The following is a 20206-nucleotide window of genomic DNA, read 5'->3' on the forward strand; positions in this document are numbered from 1 at the left end:
TGCTCGGCTATGTCGGCGGCCAGATATCGCCTGCCATCGCTATGCTCGTGATTTTTTTCTCACAAAGCCAACGCCGGCGAGGGCCGCCGAAGCCAGAGTTTCGGTGAACCGTGCCTTTAACCCTATAGAACTAACATTTCATGGCTGCTAAATTTCGTACAAATGTCCGGAAAACTCAAGAGAACGTTCATTAAAATTAGAGAAGGTTGTGTAAACGCCAGAGTCGCGCCTAAAGGCGGAGCTTAAGTTCTGTACCATTTTTGTTTTGTTTGCTGTCGCAGGAAGAGCCCACTATATTCCATCGCATGCCTATTCAGTGAGAACTCAAAGAACACAAGCGCTGCATTTCATGACACTTATAGGTAAATGTACTCGCCTCCGGCCTTCGGCGCACTTGTCCTAAAGAATGTGATAAATGACCTTGAACGCTCCAGAGGTCTCAATGACGCGAAGATATTTTAAAGGTGCGAATTCAAGAAGCAAATTACTGATTGTGAAGTCGTAGATATAGAAGTTAAAACGGAAGCGCGTTCTACTCGACGCCAATATTCCCCCTTCAGTGGTAACAGAAAAGGTCGGAAAATATTCAAGGTCTTAGCTTCGCTGCGTGCATTGCACCGAGCAGATGTAAGGGTAAGAGTAACGGACTTCTTAAGGAAAAAAGCGATGGACTTTTTTGGTTGTAATAAGCCTCCTTTGAGGAAAAAAAATAGACTGCTATTGTGCTTAACGCCATTTAAATTGTATTTTTTTTTCTATTTTCTGACTGCGCAAAATTCATTCAATAACATTCTATGAGCTACCGCTATAGTCACAGAATTTATCAAAAAGCAGAAAGAAGTCGAGCTTTTGCTAGGTCTGTTTAATACATAAAAATATACAGGTTCATATGTGTGCGAGACATATCTACGCTCAACATTGCGCAGTCTGCTTTATACATTCATATAAACATATATATACATACAAGTATTCCGGCCTTTATTGGTGATGTAGTCCTCCAACTTTCAAGAAAAGAAGTAGTAACTACCTTGCATGCCCTTATTAATCCCTCTGCCGACACTCTAAATCAATTGCCGCCTACTGGATGTAGGAAGCTCCTGAAAGCTCAATAAGAGTGAAACTAAGAAGCCAAAGCTTCAATCATTCGCAAAGAATAACTAACTTGTGAGCGTGGCAGGTATAGGTAAATGTACAATAAACTGAAGAACAAAAAGCAGGCTGAGTATGAATTTAAGATCCCTACTCCGAGGTTAAAAGGCAGGACATATGAACTAAATCCAGGACAGAGCTGTCCATGACACCAACAACACTCCAGCAGGCACCAACGCTGCGTACACTAGAGCTAAGAATGAGACAAATCTATTTCATTACCGTTCCTGGCAACGATCACGCTGGTTATGGCTTCCGGCATACTTGTGCCAACGGCCAACAGAGTTATTCCAGATATGGTCTCCGGAATCGCGAAGGTATCCCCTGCGTAGAATAGAAATTCGCGGCATTGCCCTATCGAAAGAGACTGCCTCGCGAAAATGTTTTATCAGCCCAGTTAGCGGACGCGTACTCAAGGCACAGAGGCTCATACATGTAATAACGAAGACGAAGGGCAACAAAGGAAGCAGCATTGCTACGGTAATCTTTGTTAAATCTTGGGGAGGATGTGAAAATAGACGTATACGTATACTTTACTAAACGTACTCCATACTCCATACTCCATACTTTACTCCATACGTATACTTTACTAAATAATTCAGGCGCGCAGAGATTCGTTTCTCTTTTTATCAATCCTGATTGAAGTTATAATAGTCTGTCTTGGTTTTAGCAGCTTCAACTGACCGAAACGACGATATGCACCACTCGGAAATGCGTAGAAACTACCGCGCTGTGTAGCAACAACAAATAAGATACACAAGAATGCGGCTTTCAACATCCTCCTAGAACAGGAGTCTCTGAAGCTTTCGTGCTCCACTTCATGCATTTTGCTTAGTACTCCCTTGTTACATTCATCTTCTGTACATAAACTCCATGCAATATCAAGCGTCACTCCCGCCTCCTCTCGCCTATATGTAGTTCGAACTTATAATCGTTCACCACCAATAGACCCCTGCTCATGGCCGCTGAAATTCCTGGGAACAAATTACTTTTGAAAGCGATGGGAAGGTATTCTCGCTATTCCAATTTCATCAACGCAATTTTCTTCGAATTTAATAGTATTCGATTCTCTCAGTCTATCGCTGTGGATCCATCGCATGCTGAGATGAAAAACTAATGACGGTCTCATACCTGATTACTCGTTAACTATACAGTCACTCTATACAGTCACTTCTCTATGCGTATGAATTTCTACGGTTATTCATGACCTTTTGAGTGCTTTGCTACGCTGACACTCATTCATGTCATTATCGTAACACAGAGCTAAAATTTCGTCAAGCGCATTTATTCCTTGCAAAAGCTTTATCTGTGTCTTTCTTGGCACGAAGTGTTTCTATTTGCCTTGAAGCATACTATGTGTGGGGAGTTCTAGCGAGCCTGTCATGGACAAGTTCACTTACCGATGACGGTGACCATCCAGACGCAGAAGTAAGAAAGCAATCCTGCCCATGCAATGGCTGCCAGAAACGTGATGGGGAACCACATGCGAAGATGTGGCTTACGGCAGTCGGGTATAGTAAGGCTCATCAACAGGAGCCCGGGCCAAACGACCAGCCAGGCGAGGAGAGTCAGGGAGCCGCCCGTGGGCAACGACCAGGCGCTGAATGTCTCACCACCTTCCATCTTACGGACTGCGGCATCGTAGATAAACAGCCAAAAGCAGATATATGTGGGAACTGAGGACTGGTGAACCGAGAGTTAACCGAACTAATTAGTACGAGCAGGTATGTAATCCGCAGATTGTGCGAATGCCTAATTAATTTTGGCCCCTTTCTCGCCACAAAGCAAAATTTTATTGGGAACGGTGTCTTTGAATGGCAGTACTTGCAGATGCAGGCAAATGCCAGTACCATAAATGGAATATGCGAATGCTAAGGAACGAACTACACTAAAGGCTTCTAGTTAGTCAGCAGGATGACAACAGAAACCGGAAGAAACAGTCTGGGAAAAGAAAACTGACATTACCTTAAAACTGTTAAAAACTGACTTGGCAGAAATTGGTTTAAATGCGTTTTAAAAACATTTAACGAAAGGGGAAAAGCACGGTTTTGGAAACTAATTTTCTGGCACGATATATATGTACCGTCTTTGCCAAAAGTACCCAGGCTGCAGGGTTTGCTTCTCAGCCATGTTTTAAGCCATTTGTCTAGTCCAAAAGGCGGAAAATGGTCTTCACAGATACGAGTGCGGGGCGTTCTTTCCGTAAAGGTGATTAATAATTTGGCATGTCCTATGAACGCGTAACTACAGGGCTAAGGAGTAAACCGTGCAGCCTGGTTACTTTTGGCAAAGACAACGTATTACCATTTCCAAGGTAATTTCTTAACTGATGCATTTGTACCCTCAATGAAAACATAAAGAAAATGAACTCATTTACGTTCTGTTTACTTATTAATTAGTAACACCTTCAGGGATCTGGTCAGGCGTTAAATACGGGCGTGGGTATATGACAAAATAAATGTATTACGGGAACAACGGAACTCGCGGGCAAACATACTATGCTTTCAATCGAAAACAACCAAACAGTGCATCTATTATTTATTAGAAACATCAGAATAACCAATTAGATAATTTGTAAGCAAATTAATGGTTGTTATAGGAATAAGCGTGTACTTTATGAAGGTTGTTCCAGTCCCGAATCAAGTGAGACAGGAATAAATTCTAAAAGGCTTTGATGCGGCATTTAACCGATTAAATTTTATCACTGTGGCCCAAGCGACTTTTTATGTGTATATACTTCGTTTAGCTGTTCGCTCATTTTAAGCCCCAACTAAAGAAAAACTAAACTAAAGGTGTTCAACGCTGCCGAACCAAATGTCGAGCGATAGCTCTGTTAGTATGAGACGCTAGGCTGAATTGCAATGTTTGTTTTATTGATTTCCTTCACGCTGTAAAGATTACAAGCAAATCCTTGGGATCATTCTACTAAACTTTAGGTGTTTCTATATTAGTAAAATTATAAATCGGTCTAGAAGAAACGAAAGGCGAGGTATCTGTCCCACTTCTGAGGGGCACCTGAACCAAGCCGTAAAGGAAGGGAGGAAAGAGGGATTGAAAGAACAAATAAATAAAAAAAGAAAGCTACCATAGTGGAGTGCTCCAGAAAGCGGCAACGACCCGCTAAATTAAGCGGCCATTATCTGCGCTGTGTGGCCGGCCCATCGAACCTGGCGCCCGCTCGCCTCACTTCTATTTGAGCTGGCAGCACCCCAAATTTGGCGTTGGTATGGAGGGTCCCTAGTTGGAACGCGGGTGCTGGTGTTTCGATGTCAATACATATTAATGCTCCCCAGGTTGTCGCAACGATTCCAGAACTCTCCACTATGAAACCAACATTACGCACCGTGTCCGCTAAGGAGAATGTTCTCATTCTCCGACACCGAGGAGCCGTCCAGGAGGGAATCACTGTCAGAGTTGTCCCCTTTCTCTAGAGCTCGTTCAACGTAGATAACTGTCTGTGCTGTGAGAAGGGGTGTTTTTTCTTCCGGAGCTTTTAGTTTTGTTGTTGATGGGGTTGTCACCCGTCGAGACATCATCAGTTTGTCAACCTAAAAGAAATCAAACATGTACACCTGTGGAGCTTGAATATTGTTTCCAGCTGGGGCAGTTTTAGGCGTAATTCAGCATGAGCTTTCTTCGTCCTGCGTGACAATGTGTGCACCTCCGCAGCATGCAATATGATCTCGCTTGCATACCATTACAGTTGCTCAGAATTAAACAATTTCGCGTTACAGCAGTGTTAGATTTTGTAAGTTCAATCATGAATAATTACACTCCCTTCACTTGCGCACTGGAAATATATATGAAGTGAAAGGGGGTTTTACTGTGTTTTAACAGGGGTAATAGCACCCTCGAAGTTGAACAGCGAACCACATAAGAACACAGCTAGTCTAGGTCTCCACAAGCGAGCTCGAACAGCGCAGCGGCACTTCGTCGTTCTTCTCCTCATCTTCGTGATATTCTCGCCTAGTTCATCCTCGTCTTCGTAATATCCTCGCATAGTTCACTACATAAGAGATATCTCACTCAATAAAGCAGTCGCAAAGCTTCCAGTCTTATCTCCTGCTTATGTAGTCAACAGAAAAGTCCAGTTGTTAGTGAGAAATCAGTCATATTGCCACGTGAAATTATCTGTCGTTTTCGGGGCCTTGCGTATTAGTTGAAATTCATGCAAGCGGCATGCAGTTCTTGTAGATCTAGCTACCCATCTCCTTTGCAAAAAATTCTCACCTTGCGCAGAGACCACTTAGAGATGTGCGAGTCGAATGACATGTAGACTATATACATGATGAACATGAGCAACATGATTAAAGCTTCCCACCTGAAAAAAGACAGCAGAAGTTAAAATTAAAGGAACTCTTGTGTATATATGAGAAGCCTTTTCAAAATGACCAAATGTAGCAACGATGTATAAACGAAAATATTATCTACAGACGCTACCATTCTGCACTAGGGGCTTATACGCAAAGGGTGCAAACATTTGTTTAGTTTTCACTTGTGAACTAAGCACCCATGCAACAGCTTAACAACCATGGCGAGGCTGACACAATTTTTGCCTCTGCAGGCGCAAGACTTGCTGAATGCCGAGGAGATTATAAAGCGGTCAGATTGAGAAGCTGCGTCCAGTCATGTGTCAGTAGGCACACAGAAATAACTGCAGTCAAACCAAATTTACGTGTGAAAATCCCAACATTCTCATGTTTTGTTCTTAAGGCATTGCACTAAGCCAGTAATTTATTTGAGATCGCGATGCATCGACAAGCAGGTACTGCGAACAAGCACCCCACTTCATCACCATGGCTACGTCACCCGATTTTCTGCTTGCCACCGCTGCTGTTAATTCAGCGAATGACCCACCAAGTGACGCTGTTGTCCCAGACGAAAACCACCAGGGCCAGGACAGTGATAGCGAACATGATGCAGTCTCTGGTTACCGGGTACCAGCTGATGTCCACTGTCTGATGAGAAATTGCAATGCCACGAAAAATGTCCCTGTCATTCACATTAACGAATATGTTCAGAGCACATACGGTTTCATTTATCAAGATGATCCCTTCTAAAACGTAATAATATCAGAACAAATGCGACCACCGCCTTTTAAGAGTCCATCTGTGCATTTTCTGAAGCCTGCATAATTAAAAAAGGACAGTAAACTATAGTGAATTGTGATCGTGACATTAAGATAAGTTGTTGACGGGACGACATTATAACATTGAAAATGAAAAACCGCTCCGCTAATAAGCTCAGACTGATGATTTAAATCCTTCTTCTACACACGTTAAATATCTTCCAGGCGCTAAAGACACGGGATCAACCGAATAATATAAATACAAGGCGTGTAAGGACAGGAACAAACTGGGAAACAAAAAAATGAAGTAAAAAAAACATCTGAGTACGTTATCAAAACATGCTTGAAAGTAATTCAGTCATAGTTACCACGAGGTATGGGACAAAATCAGAATGCTTCTCTCCCCCTTCCACTTTAGGTTCTCAAATTTTTGTGCCTGAATGGTTTCAGTATGTTTTATTAAAATCACAAAATTTGGTCATTTTATGATATGTTTGTTGAAAACACGTGAAAAAGACAAATGTAGGTCTCTCGTCTTTCGGGCCTTGAGGAAGGAGCGATACTGAACAGCGAACATCATGCCGCACGTTGTTCCGGAGTGCTTGCAAAAAGCTCACTAGTACTGTCTGAAATGGAGCTGTTTCTCTTAATTGTTGCTATTCGCAGTGACAGGACGTAAATGCGCCACTTTGACAAGCTCTGGATAGTACGCACCTGAACGTTCGATATGCGAGTGCACAGCACTCCCAACGAGGTAGTTCACGTCTACACTGTTAGAAAATGAAATATTCAACGAAACGTTTGGACTCTGATGACATGTATACCTACAAATGATTCTATTTTTTAGACACTAGTACATTTGTATATATAAGCGTCAATGCAAAACTGTAAAGGCTTGCGGATCAAAGCACGTGTTGTCCTTCCTAGCAATTCTGCGACCATAAACACGTCATGATTCTAAACACGTCATGATTCTAAAAACATATGTTTTCTTCGAATTTCTCAGCCTTGATGTCGAATGTAAAATGCAGTTTCATAGCGGCTCAGGTAGCTCCACTTTTCACAGCCCGCCGGGGTGGCGCAGCGGTTACGGCGCTCGACTACTGTTCCCAAGGACGCGGGATCGAATCCCGGCCTCGGCGGCCGCTTTTCGATGGAGGCGAAAAGCAAGGCGCCCGTGTGCTGTGCGATGTCAGTGCACGTTAAAGAACCCCAGGTGGTCGAAATTACCGGAGTCCTCCACTACGGCGTCCCTCATAGCCTGAGTTGCTTTGGGACGTTAAACCCCATAAACCAACCAACCAACTTTTCACAGCCTGCCGCACATAATGAAAGTTTTTCCCTGGCGTAGGGCTGACCGAGTACATAGTTTAAGTATTCACAATATGCTTATAAGGTGACAAGTTTCACATCAAGCCATTGCCTTGAAAGAGATGGGAGGTAAATGTTTAAGGGCTAGACACTTGATGGAAATGTACTGTCGTAGAGGTTATTACGGTTGTTCTGGGTGAGTCTGTGTAGATTAATTTTATTGAGCTTTACTACCCTAAACCTGATGTGATTCATGCACGCACCTACCTGCTGGCTGTTTCAGATAATAACTGCGACTGCATTTTGAACACATATCCGCCTTCATCCACTGCAGCTTTGCATAACTCAGGCTGTAAGGCTATAAGCAGATGGTTCCCAACAAGCATTTTAGGGGTCATAATACAGTAAAACAAACACCGCTTCTGCTACAAAACTCCCCGCTCACACGCAATAAAAGTGCACGTTAAACAACCAAAGAAGCTAAAGTGGTCGAAATCAATGCAGAGCCCTTCAATACGATGTGTCTCGTAGTGCAGTGCAGCTTTGAGGTACTGAATTAATTATTAATTTTAATTTGAGGTACTGAACCATGCATAAAGCGCCATACTTGAAATTAGCATGTTAGCGAGACAGGGCCTCTGTTCTTTAAATATAGCATTCTTGAAGAATATTTGACATATATTCGCTCCGACTATATTAACACATTCATAAAAAACAAGTATATGACTATATTCTCAACAATTGTTCCGAAACGAACAACTTTAGAATGCTGGGAAAACTAGTTCTAAAAATGTGGTCTACTTACACACAGACACTATGTTGCCATGTTCGTACACCTTGGTTATTTACATTGACTTTTTGCTTGAATTCTTCTATAAAGTGGTTCAGTGAAAACGTCAAACAATATTTGATAATTAGTAAAAATAAGTTCTAATAAAATGCCCCTCTCGATTTATTTGCAGTTTTCGCACACTTCTGCAAACTTGATCCTTTATCTCATGATTGTTTCGATTTCGGCTTAACTTTCTTTGTATGTTCTGTGACCTATGACAAGTAACTATTTGCTTGCTGAAAAATGTATTGCTGTTTAAGTTCACCATTGAATTCTAATCAAGGCATACGCCCTGGTATTCTTACCGAGCGCTGATATCTACAATCCCATTTCATTTTGTTTTTGTTTTTTTCAATATAGTGCGAACTGTATATAGGTGCTGAGGTCTTTGTCAGGCAAGGCCACCTTTTGAGTTCGCTTCCCTTTTGCAAGAGGATAAAACATTGAACGGAAATTGAAAATGAAATGGTCAGATATCCGCCCACATGTCGTTCACTCAACATTCCTTCAAACTGCAGTTGTTAGTTATCGCTGTGTTTCTTGGTCTTCTTGTCTAATGTGCCTGTCTGCATCTGCGCTCTAACAGAGACGTTGTCAAAACAAGTTACGCATTAACTAGTTCTCACAACGATGCACACCCTGCTGCCCACCTTAGTTTATCGCTTTCAGATAGGGTTTATTTTCTTATGGGGGGTGCAATGACAGCCTAAGGAACAGTGATAATGCCAACTATAATCTTTCCTTTTAACAGGGTGAAAGACAAGTCTACATCATTGTTCAAGTCGGCAAGAATTTTTGTTTGGCCTACCATCAGTCTTTTGTTCCCCTAGGTGTACAAATCGTGATTTGCTCTCGAAATAATCTCTTAGTGTCGATCGCGCTTCCGGGAAAGCCCTTGTTTATCTTGACAAACAATAAAAAACAAAAGTGCCTCCGTTCTGTGGTATTGTCTTATCTGTACTAACCAAACAAAAGAAAAGCACGATAACATCGGTGTGACCGGAGGTATTCAATCTAAAAAACCGTGGAGCTCGGAAACACTTTGTGTCGTGTCCTGCAAATAAGCGCACCTTTTTCCATATGATGAGCCCGATTATGCCAGTCACTCCTACAATGTTGAAGACTGCCGAACCCAGAACGGTGCTCACTCCGATATCGCCCTCGCTGACGAAAAGGCCTTTTTAGGGACAGAAAAGAACAGCAGTTAGCATAATAATGTTTATAACAACGGCAGTAAATCTGGGAAAATTGTTTATAACAACGATCATACTATTTTCATTCTAAGCTTGCGCAGTGCTATTGCAAGTTATAAGACCACAGTACGTTTTCTAAGTTCACAAATAGGAGGCTCGACTTAAGCTGAGCATGTGTGGCAAATGAACTTGCGTGTAATGAATGAACGAGATACTCTTCCTTGATTCGCTGTTCACAATATTTCTTTTTCGACAAGTTACAGATGATTTTGATGTCCTACGGAGCGAAATAAAAACATTGTCTTCGTACATATTGCTGAAGAAAACAGCATGCGGTTGTTATTGTCACTCTGGAATCACAAACTGCGGTTTGGAAATGAAGTTAACCTAGTTTTTGCAGATCAATAAAAAAGGCACAGTAACGACAAAACGACGATATGCGCTGACAAAGCAATGTGCTGGCGTTTTGCAGTGTAACTAATGCGGGACATGCTGTTCCCACGAAGGAAAGTTGCCTAATTCCTGCTTATCGCTTATTGATTTTATTTGTCAGCACCAGCAACTTTCACGTGGTGCATGCACCGTTCAGCAAAGCTACTGATGTTTACGCAAGTGCAAGCGTTTCCGATGTTCAAATGCAGAAACAAATTAGAAATTAAAATATGGTCTTTATACAGTCGCCGGGGTCGGTCTTTGCTGCGTTTGTTTTTTGGTAGCCGATGTCGTCTAAGCGTTAACCAGTCACGTTGCACCAATGCCCGCTGCCTTTTCCGGCCAACATTCTGGTACATTTAAGGTGGCACTACAGGAAAAGCTCAAACAGGATGCCAAAAAGCAAATCGGCGTGAAAAAAGTCAGAATGAATAGTTTACGAGCTTCTCGGCTCAACTGCTATCAGGTGTTATTACCACGTACCGAACACCGATGAGAACAGTTCTGGTGCCGATGTACCCATGGCCATGAAGGTTGCGCCGGCAACGTCACTAGGGACTCGAAAGTCTGCAAAATATAGGGACAATTTCATTACGTACATATTTAACACTTTATTTTTTGTGCTACTTTCAATTCCAGTTCAGAATGGAGGCCATCAACCTCTCTTAGTTCGCTACCGATCCTTTTGGGCTGAGATGACCGACGCAACATTCTCTACTGCGACGATGCGTATTGACATTCCCTGAAAACTGCTGCAACGGAAGTGCCGGGTGGCGTCACTCAAAAATAAAACACAACCTTACGTTTTATTTGAGCATGAAGCGCAATACGGGAACTGAAATGCAATATTAATAAATTAGTTTTATGGATTAAAATTACTTACTGTAAAGAACGTAATACATCGATGCCGTCCGTCGCGCCATCTTTGCGGCGTTGAATAAGTTAACTTGAAAAATCATCGCGGCGTAAATCCGTAAAAAGGTTTTGATTCAACGCACTAAATATGGCGCGACGGACGCAACAGGCATGATCAGCGGATTACTGCAATCAAGTTTAATCCAGAGAACTAATTTATTGCATATGCATTTTAATTTATGCACTGCAATGTATACTCAAAAAACATATAGCTTTGTTGACTTCCTTTTGGTTGTGTTTTATTTTTTAGTGAACGCCACCCGACACTTCCGTTGCAGCAGTCTTCAGGGAATGTCAATACACATCGTCGCAGCCTATCACGCTTTGTGCAAAACTAAATGTATTGCGATGTGCACTGAACATCGTCGTCTTCATGATGTTCAATCTGCGCTGCTCCTTCATTTAACCTGGCTGAATACGTCATACACATACATCACTTCGCAAAACACCAAGACAGAAGCCATGCCAGAAAGGCTTCCGAGACCATCGCACATTAAGTCAGACTAGCCGTTGCCAGGAAGCTTACAAAGCGCGGAAGCGAGCCCAGGTCGAAGTGACAGCGGCGACTGCGGTTGCGGCCGATGGCTAGCGCTCGTGAAACGTGGTTCAAGAATAGTTGAAACTCTACAATATTTTTTGCTGATTAAGCTCCTCAGTGTAGCAGCACTGAAGTATTTATTAGCCAGTAGTGAATATCTAGCGTGTATTTTCAGCGACAAAGGCAAGCATTCTTCTTTTTTGGGGAGCGGGGAGGGGGGGGGGGTGCAGAAAGTGCAGATAAAAGCACAGTGATGCACTATGTGTCATGCGGTAAGCGAAAAGCAATCAAGGCTCATATCAAATTCTTAGATACAGCGTGCGCAAAGCCTATGTGTTCAGTGCATGTTTAATGCCGCACAGCAATGTTCAGGTATTCACATTAAGAAACGGTCATAAATGTTTCAGTGCTAGTACCCGGAGTGCGCTTGTGGTAATAACAAAAATGAAATCTCCGTGCAGAGTAGGAGTGCTACTCACAGTCGGTCATGACCTCAAGGGACGGGACGAAGTACTTCTGACAGACTATCGCCAGCAGCGCCAAGGCATACGCGGTGGCCAGCAGGTGTAAGACCACCCAGCCCCGCTGCCTTTGCGCCTGGCTGAACAGGTCAGTCGGGAACTCGGACCGGCCGCCGCCGACTGCCTCCCCACCGCCGCCAGCAGCAGTGGGACAGTCCTGCACCCGCACAGCCTTGGCTGCCGTCGTCTGGGCTGCAGTATGATATAGTGAGGTACGGCACATTATGGCACGGATGCGAAGGAGAGGCGATATTCAAAGATGATTAATAATGATAACAATCTACATGGCAAGATACCCCTAATTAGAGGAAAAGAGGTAGTATGATATTGTCACGGTGTGAAGTCTCTGATCAGAAGTCACCGCGGGACACAGGAGTAACAGAAGTCACAGTGCGGCAGGAAACTAGCAGGCCCGCTTCGACAGAAGAACTTCAGTTTCTTCGCCTCGAGGAGACGAACGTCGGTTTCTTCGCCTCGAGGAGGCACACGCTCGCGATCAGCACAGAGGGAAGATAAAGAATGCGGCGTGTCATTGCCCCCCCGGGTACTAGAAGCATCGTCCCGATGCTGGGAGTGTGGGTAGAGATAAAAAAACATTGCACGAAGGGCAGTTGCTCACGCACAGAAAGAGTCAACACTATCGGTCGTAATACGGTTTCAGGCGGACCACGGGGACCACGTCCGGGAGCGTGGAGCGTCGGGACTTTTTAAATCCATCAGGAACAACCTCATAGTTTAGGTCCCCAACTTGGCTTACCACTTTGTACGGGCCAATGTAACGACACAGCAGTTTCTCGCTGAGGTCTCGTCGACGTACAGGAAACCAAACCCAGACACGGTCTCCAGCTGTGTACCGGGCGTCACGGTGTCGGAGGTTGTATCGTTGGGCATCGCGGCGTTGCTGATTCTGAATTCGCAGCCTGGCCAGCTGACGGGCCTCTTCGGCGAGGTGCAGAAAGGTGTGAACATCTGGTTGTTGGTTGCCGTCGTCTAGATGTGGTAACATGGCATCAAGCATTGTGGTCACCTCGCGGCCATGGACCAGACGGAAAGGTGTCATGTTCGTTGTTTCCTGGACCGCTGTATTGTATGCAAAGGTAACGTACGGGAGCACTTCATCCCACGTTTTGTGCTCTACGTCGACGTACATTGAGAGCATGTCAGCGAGTGTTTTGTTCAAGCGTTCGGTCAAGCCGTTCGTTTGAGGATGGTAAGGTGTTGCCTTCCTGTGTTCAGTATGACTGTGAATTAAAATCTGCTGCAGCAATTCGGCTGTAAATGCGGCTCCTCTGTCAGTAATCAAAATCTCCGGTGCGCCATGGCGCAGGACAACGCAATTGATGAAAAACTTTGCAACCTCTAAGGCAGTACCGTTGGGTAGAGCGGAGGTTTCCGCGTATCGTGTAAGGTAATCCGTGGCAATAATGACCCACCGGTTACCGGAGTGTGAAAGGGGAAATGGTCCCAGCGTGTCCATGCCAATCTGCTGGAAAGGCCTCGACGGTGGGTCTATTGGCTTCAAGAGTCCGGTGGGCTTAGTCGGCGGCACCTTACGACGCTGACAGTTGCGACACGTTTTCACATAGTGTGAAACGTCTGAGTGAAGTCGAGGCCAGTAGTACTTTTCCTTGAGCCTTGCAAGCGTGCGGGTGACTCCCAAATGTCCAGAGGTTGGTTCATCGTGGCAAGCTTGTAAGATTTCATCACGTAGACACATAGGTACAACAATCAGGTACGGCGTTTGGCTGGCGGAAAAGTTTTTCTTCATGAGGACACCATTGCGCACACATAACGATGACAGAGCACGCTTGAAAGCTCTCGGAGCGGTTGTACATGTACCGTTTAGATAGTCCATGATGTGACGAAGTTCGGGAACTGTAGATTGTCTTTCAGCGAGGCACTCTGTGCTGATAGCATTTAGCAGTATGGCCTCATCAGGAATTTCATATGCGGGGGGATCTACAGGGGCCCGTGAGAGGCAGTCTGCATTCGAATGCTGACGGCCAGATTTGTACGTGACAGTTATGTCGAATTCCTGTAATCGATGACTCCATCTTACAAGACGGGTTGAAGGGCCCTTAGGGTTGCAAGCCAGCATACGGCATGGTGGTCAGTTACTAACTTGAATGGTTTCCCGTAAAGGTTTGGCCGGAACTTCGACGTCGCCCACACAATGGCTAGACATTCTTTCTCTGTTGCGGAATAGTTCGATTCCGCTTTAGATAGACAGCGACTGGCGTAAGCGATTACACGTTCTTGGCCGCCCTGGATTTGAACTAGAACAGCGCCCAGGCCTATGTTGCTTGCATCGGTGTGAAGCTCCGTGTCGGCGTTTTCGTCGAAGTGAGCCAATATGAGAAGTGTTTGTAGGCGACGTTGAAGCTCTTTGAATGCTTGTTCCTGTGGTGCGTCCCAAGTGAAAGGCGTGTCTGTCTTTGTCAGACGTGTTAGGGGCTCGGCGAGTCGAGCGAAATCTTTGACGTAGCGCCGGTAGTAGGCACATAAGCCAAGAAATCGTCGAACAGCTTTCTGGTCTTTGGGCGGAGGGAAGTTGGCAATAGCTGTGGTTTTCTCTGGATCCGGCAGGACACCAGCGTGGCTTACGACGTTCCCCAAGAACTTGAGCTCCGTATAAGCAAAATGACATTTCTCGTTCTTTAACGTAAGGCCAGAGGATGTTATGGCTTACGAAATAGTTTCAAGGCGCCGAAGGTGCTCCTCGAACGTTGGAGCGAAGACCACAACGTCGTCAAGGTAAACGAGACATGTCTGCCACTTGATATCTGCAAGTACGGTGTCCATAAGCCATTGGAAAGTAGCCGGAGCATAGCAGAGACCAAAGGGCATAGCCTTGAACTCGTAGAGCCCATCCGGAGTAATAAACGCCGTTTTCTCGCGGTCCCTCTCATCTACCTCTATTTGCCAGTATCCGGATTTCAAGTCCATTGAAGAGCAATATTTCGCGGAGCAGAGACGATCCAGAGCATCGTCGATGCGTGGCAGGGGATAGACGCCTTTCTTTGTAACTTTGTTTAGCCGGCGGTAATCCACACAAAACCTCAGCGTACCATCCTTTTTCTTCACAAGAACGACAGGTGCAGCCCATGGACTCCGCGAGGGCTGGATGCCATCGTCGCGAAGCATCTCTTTCACTTGGCGGGTGATAGCGGCGCGTTCAGTCGGAGACACTCGGTAAGGTGACTGTCTGAGAGGTGGCACGGTATCATCCGTAATAATGCGATGCTTGGCGAGATCGGTTCTGCCAACACGTGAAGAGTTGGAGAAGGTCGCCCGATAGCGCTGGAGGAGCTGGTTCACTTCGCGATGCTGCAGTTGAGAAAGCGCAGGGTTAATGTCGAAGTGTAAATCGGTGGTAGGCCTCTCCATTTCGGTCAATGACAGCGTAGCAAGTCCAGAGGCTTTTCGAACATGCGTGATACCGCAAATATGGGCCACTACAGTCCCAGTGCATAAATGCTGGTGCTCACCGCCAAAATTTGTGAGTAGGACGTCTGCTTTGCCGTCTTCGAGGCGGACGACTCCCCTGGCTACAGCAAGACTGCGTTCGAAAAGTAAGATCTGTTTACTCTCCACGACACCTTCAAAGTTTCGCAGTGTATTCGCAGCCACAGACGTCATCACGCTGGAACGGGGCGGAATAGTGACGTGATCATCAAGGATGTGCAGTGCTGTCGGTCGCTCTGAAGCACTGTGTATTGCGTTCTCAGTCGATAAGGTCACTGACTTAGTCTGCAGGTCGATACCGGCTCCATTCTCTGCTAAGAAATCCATGCCAAGGATGACGTCGCGGGAACACTGGACAAGTACGACGAAGGTTTCTGAGTACGTTCCTTCTTGCACAGTTACCCTAGAAGTGCAGGTACCGGTCGGCGTTATCAAGTGGCCTCCGGCGGTACGAATTTGTGGGCCTGTCCAGGGTGTAGTCACCTTTTTCAGAGTGGCGGCGAAAGGCCCACTCATCACAGAATAATCGGCGCCGGTATCCACAAGCGCTGTCACGTCGGTTCCGTCCACTGAAATGTTCAGGTCGGCGGTTACGGCTGTGGTGTTGCCGGAACGTCGCGGGGTCCGGTCACGGCTGCGGTGTGGTACTAGCTGATTTCGTGTCGTCGGAGAACTGGAGCGCCGAGGCAGCGGATCATTGTGGGGCGCGTCGTGTCGTCGTGAAACGGAGTGGCCATCCGGTTGCAGCGGTGGAGGAGCTTGAGAATTTCGTCGATGAGCAACCTTCCCTCCAAAGGTTGCCGCGTCTAGTTTTCCCGATGGGGGCTAGGGGAGCGGACCCGCGTTAGGCCGGCATTATACCCGTGTCTGCGAGGAGTATTGGCGCGGTGAAGGCGACCGCGAGTAGTCATAGGGCGTTCCGGATGATTCAGCCAAGTACGCGTCAATGGCAGGGGGTCGTTCACCACGCTGCGGCTTTCGCGCGTCGGCGCTAAATCCCGGCAGACCCATTCGTCGGTAACAGCAATCGCGGAACAGGTGACCAGCTTCGCCACAGTGGAAGCACAGCGGGCGATTATCGCGAGTGCGCCAGACGTCGCTTTTGCGTGGACGCACCTGAGAAATTGGAGCGGGAGGTGCTTGACGAGTGTATGCAGGGGCTGCTTGGTGCTGATTGGGAGGTGGATGCTGACTGGGAGGTGGACAGGCACGACGAGTGACTGCGGCGTAGGTCATGGCCTGCTGTGGTGGCATTGTCGGGAGTGGCTCGGGTGGGTTGAGGGCCTGGTTGACCTCTTCCCGAACCATCTGAGAAAGGCTGGATACTTGAGGGGGTGCTGCCGTCGAAAATAGTTTTTGAAGCTCCTCGCGTACGATGGCCCGTATGGTCTCACGGAGCACGTCAGTGCTACCAGTGTCCGCGATGGCGGCAGCAATAGGGATGGACGGCCGCTCGTAGTGCTTAGATCGCATCTCTAGAGCCCTCTCAATGGTAGTGGCCTCGGATAAAAATTCCCCGATGGTCTTGGGGGGACATCGCACTAATCCAACGAAGATCTGTTCCTTAATTCCCATCATGAGATAGCGAAGTTTTTTTTCTTCGGACATGTTTGGATCAGCGCGACGGAATAGCCTCGTCATGTCCTCGAAGTAAACGAGGACGCTCTCGTTAGGGAGCTGAACTCTCGTCTATAGGAGCAGCTCGGCGCGTTCTTTCCGAAAAACGGTGGTGAAAGCTTGCAGGAACAGGTCCTTGAAGGAACTCCACGTTGTGATAGTAGTCTCATGATTTTCAAACCATGTACGAGCTGCACCGTCGAGTGAAAAAAATACATGCTGCAGTTTCTGGTCGTCGCCCCAGCGATTGTACTGGGCTACTCGCTCAAATTTATCTAGCCAGTCTTCCGGGTCGTCGCCGGGAAAGACTTGGAAGATGAGTATCTCCCGCGGCTGCTGCAACACGAAGGAGGGGGCAGTGGTGTCTACCTGCGTCATTACGGGTGGTTGTGTTGTCTCCGAAGGTGGTGCTGGAGAAGATGGTGGCGGCCTCGCAGTACGAGAAAACTGTAGAGGCGCGAATTCAGGATCAAGCCCTCGAAGCCGTCGGCTACTCTGATGGGTAGGCGTAATCTCGATGGTAGGAGATCCTTGAGGGCTGGAGTCTCGGCTGGTTGGACGTGTTCGGAGCATGAGTTGCGTTACCCAGCACCTCCACCAGATGTCACGGTGTGAAGTCTCTGATCAGAAGTCACCGCGGGACACAGGAGTAACAGAAGTCACAGTGCGGCAGGAAACTAGCAGGCCCGCTTCGACAGAAGAACTTCAGTTTCTTCGCCTCGAGGAGACGAACGTCGGTTTCTTCGCCTCGAGGAGGCACACGCTCGCGATCAGCACAGAGGGAAGATAAAGAATGCGGCGTGTCAATATGTTGTGGTAGTATTGAGCAGAGGAGGCGACATGTAAGGACTATTAATTTTAACCCAATAATCTATACTGGCAAGTTACTCCAAATGAGATGGATATGGCGGTACAGTATGAGCAGAGGAGGCGACATGTAAGGACTATTAATTTTAACCCAATAATCTATACTGGCAAGTTACTCCAAATGAGATGGATATGGCGGTACAGTATGGTATGGTATGGTATGGTATGGTATGGTATGGTATGGTATGGTATGGTATGGTATGGCATGGCATGGCATGGTATGGTATGGTATGGTATGGTATGGTATGGTATGGTATGGTATGGTATGGTATGGTATGGTATGGTATGGTATGGTATGGTACGGTAGGGTACGGTACGGTACGGTACGGTTATACTGCGTTGAGACGATATCCCGATATGGTATTGCATTCAGTTGGTTAGACTATTATTGGATAGCATGGCATAGTATTTCAGAAATTTTCCAAGTTTTCAGGTCTGATATTTCAGGCAATTACGCCTGTGCATAAATTTTAGAAGCTAAGTTCTGCCTCGGTGGTGGAGGTGTCAGCTTGTTAACATGATCTTATGTGCTAAACCCGGAAGTTGTTGGTTATTGAGTTCTTTAAGTAATTGAGCAGGGCTGCCCGAGCTCCCAATTTGAGTGCAGTCAATTTTCCTTTCTTTCTGAATCATTGCAGTGAAGTACCAAACGTTGTAGACAAACGCTGTAGATATATGTTTGAGTAGCAAACGATATGCTTATCACAATGAAATTAAGTGTTTGTTAATAAGCGTATTTTAATTCAGGAATAAATGGGGGTATTCGCGCGCATGTGCGTTTGTTTGGTTTAAAATGTTTAACGTCCCGAAGCGACTTAGGCTATCAGGAGCCTAGGTGCAGATAACCGGAAATTAACGTCCGAAAGCGACTAAGGTTATCAGCGACGCCATAGGGCAGATAACCGGAAATTTCGACCACTTGGAGCTCTTACAGATCCATTGGAATCGCACAGTACACGGGCGTTTTGCTTTCCGCCTCCACTGAAAACGCCCATCGTGGCCGAGGCTTGATCCCGCGTTCTTAGGTTCAACGGTCGAGCGCCGTAAGCGCTAAACCACCGCAGAGAGGAGCACGTACATTTTGCGCATCCTGCTTTAAGTTCACCAAAATTCAGATTTGTCTTGTAAATTTCTCGAAGAGCCCCTTCAACCCTTTCGAATATCTAAATGTAAATGCGTTTTTGTAGACTTCGAGGACCATTGAAGGAGTCATAGCAAGGCTCGAACTTCAGGTACATACCGTTGTTTAAGATTCATATGAGTGTAGGGTATCTCATTTTCAGACCTCTTTAATGATGAAGATACCTTCATCATACGACAAACGCGTGAAGAAAGTCCGGTTATGTTTTTCGGGATTGCAATTTTTCTAAAATAATTTTCAGTTTAATAATGATGAGGAGTCTCACGTTTACCTCACGTATTTTGTATGGTTGAGTCAACATCCGCACAACATGTGCACAATATGTGCACGAAATCGCATTAGACTGCTGCTGCTCCACCTCTGGCATTTCTGGCGACGGGCGGTGTTCTTCGCGCGAGTACGTGGCACCGCGACGCCATCCTTCGGGAGGACTCGAAAGCTTTAGAGAATTCCCGTTTCAGCTCCCGGATGAAGGCAAGTCGGGGACCGAATGTTGGCTTCCCGTTTTTAGCTCGACTTGAGACGCCGACTTTGGTCAAACGTCGCTTATAGGTAACCTACAACTGGAGCTAAAAGCATTTCATGTTTGAAATAGCCTCCAAATTCATGCTCCCGCCTTATATGCCAATATTATTAAATCTGGAGAAAGGCCGATATCTTATGTAACGTTTGGCTTCCAGTTAGTGCGACGACACAAGTGTTGCTGAAAACTGACGCGAAATTTTCCTCGGTGAGAGACAAGGTAGAAAGCAAAGAATAAAAGAAACCTCTTGTCAAAGAAAATTTTGAACGTTCTGAATGCACAGATACTAATGCAATCACCAAAAGCATTTCCAGAAAGAGCCCTGCAACTTTCGAAGCGTCTGGCACTATCATACGAATGCGCGCCCCAGCCGACTGCTATAAAATGGGCTGTGGTAGCGAGCAATGAGTAGCGCTCACGGATGACAGATAACTGTAAAAGTTTGCAGGCAGTAGGTGATAGCTACAGTTGACTGGCGGACGAATACGTCCACAGCACGAGATAAAATTAATTCTGGAGGACATTCGATGCTGGCACTTAAGGAACACTGAGATCAATGTTTTTATGACAGTGTCCTCAAACATACGCAGCCAAGGCGGAGTGTCGTTGTCTGAAACAAGACATATACGCTGAA

General features: G+C 46.0%; 1 protein-coding gene across 1 annotated transcript in view; it reads right to left on the minus strand.

Annotated features, from left to right (window-relative positions):
- The window catches only part of LOC146199441 (sodium/potassium/calcium exchanger 5-like), a 56054-nt gene that overhangs the window by 1954 nt on the left and 33894 nt on the right, over window positions 1-20206 (minus strand). The window contains exons 3-10 of the mRNA XM_084592128.1: window positions 11918-12151; window positions 10469-10552; window positions 9431-9537; window positions 6007-6107; window positions 5380-5470; window positions 4493-4697; window positions 2550-2780; window positions 1372-1473 (exon numbers count right to left, since the gene is read on the minus strand). Of these exons, the coding sequence (XP_084448254.1) occupies window positions 1372-1473; window positions 2550-2780; window positions 4493-4697; window positions 5380-5470; window positions 6007-6107; window positions 9431-9537; window positions 10469-10552; window positions 11918-12151 (1155 nt within the window). The remainder of the gene's footprint in view (window positions 1-1371; window positions 1474-2549; window positions 2781-4492; window positions 4698-5379; window positions 5471-6006; window positions 6108-9430; window positions 9538-10468; window positions 10553-11917; window positions 12152-20206) is intronic.

Source organism: Amblyomma maculatum, chromosome 2, assembly GCF_055883805.1.
Source record: "Amblyomma maculatum isolate TAMU_Amacu chromosome 2, ASM5588380v1, whole genome shotgun sequence".
Classification (NCBI taxonomy): Eukaryota; Metazoa; Arthropoda; class Arachnida; order Ixodida; family Ixodidae; genus Amblyomma; species Amblyomma maculatum.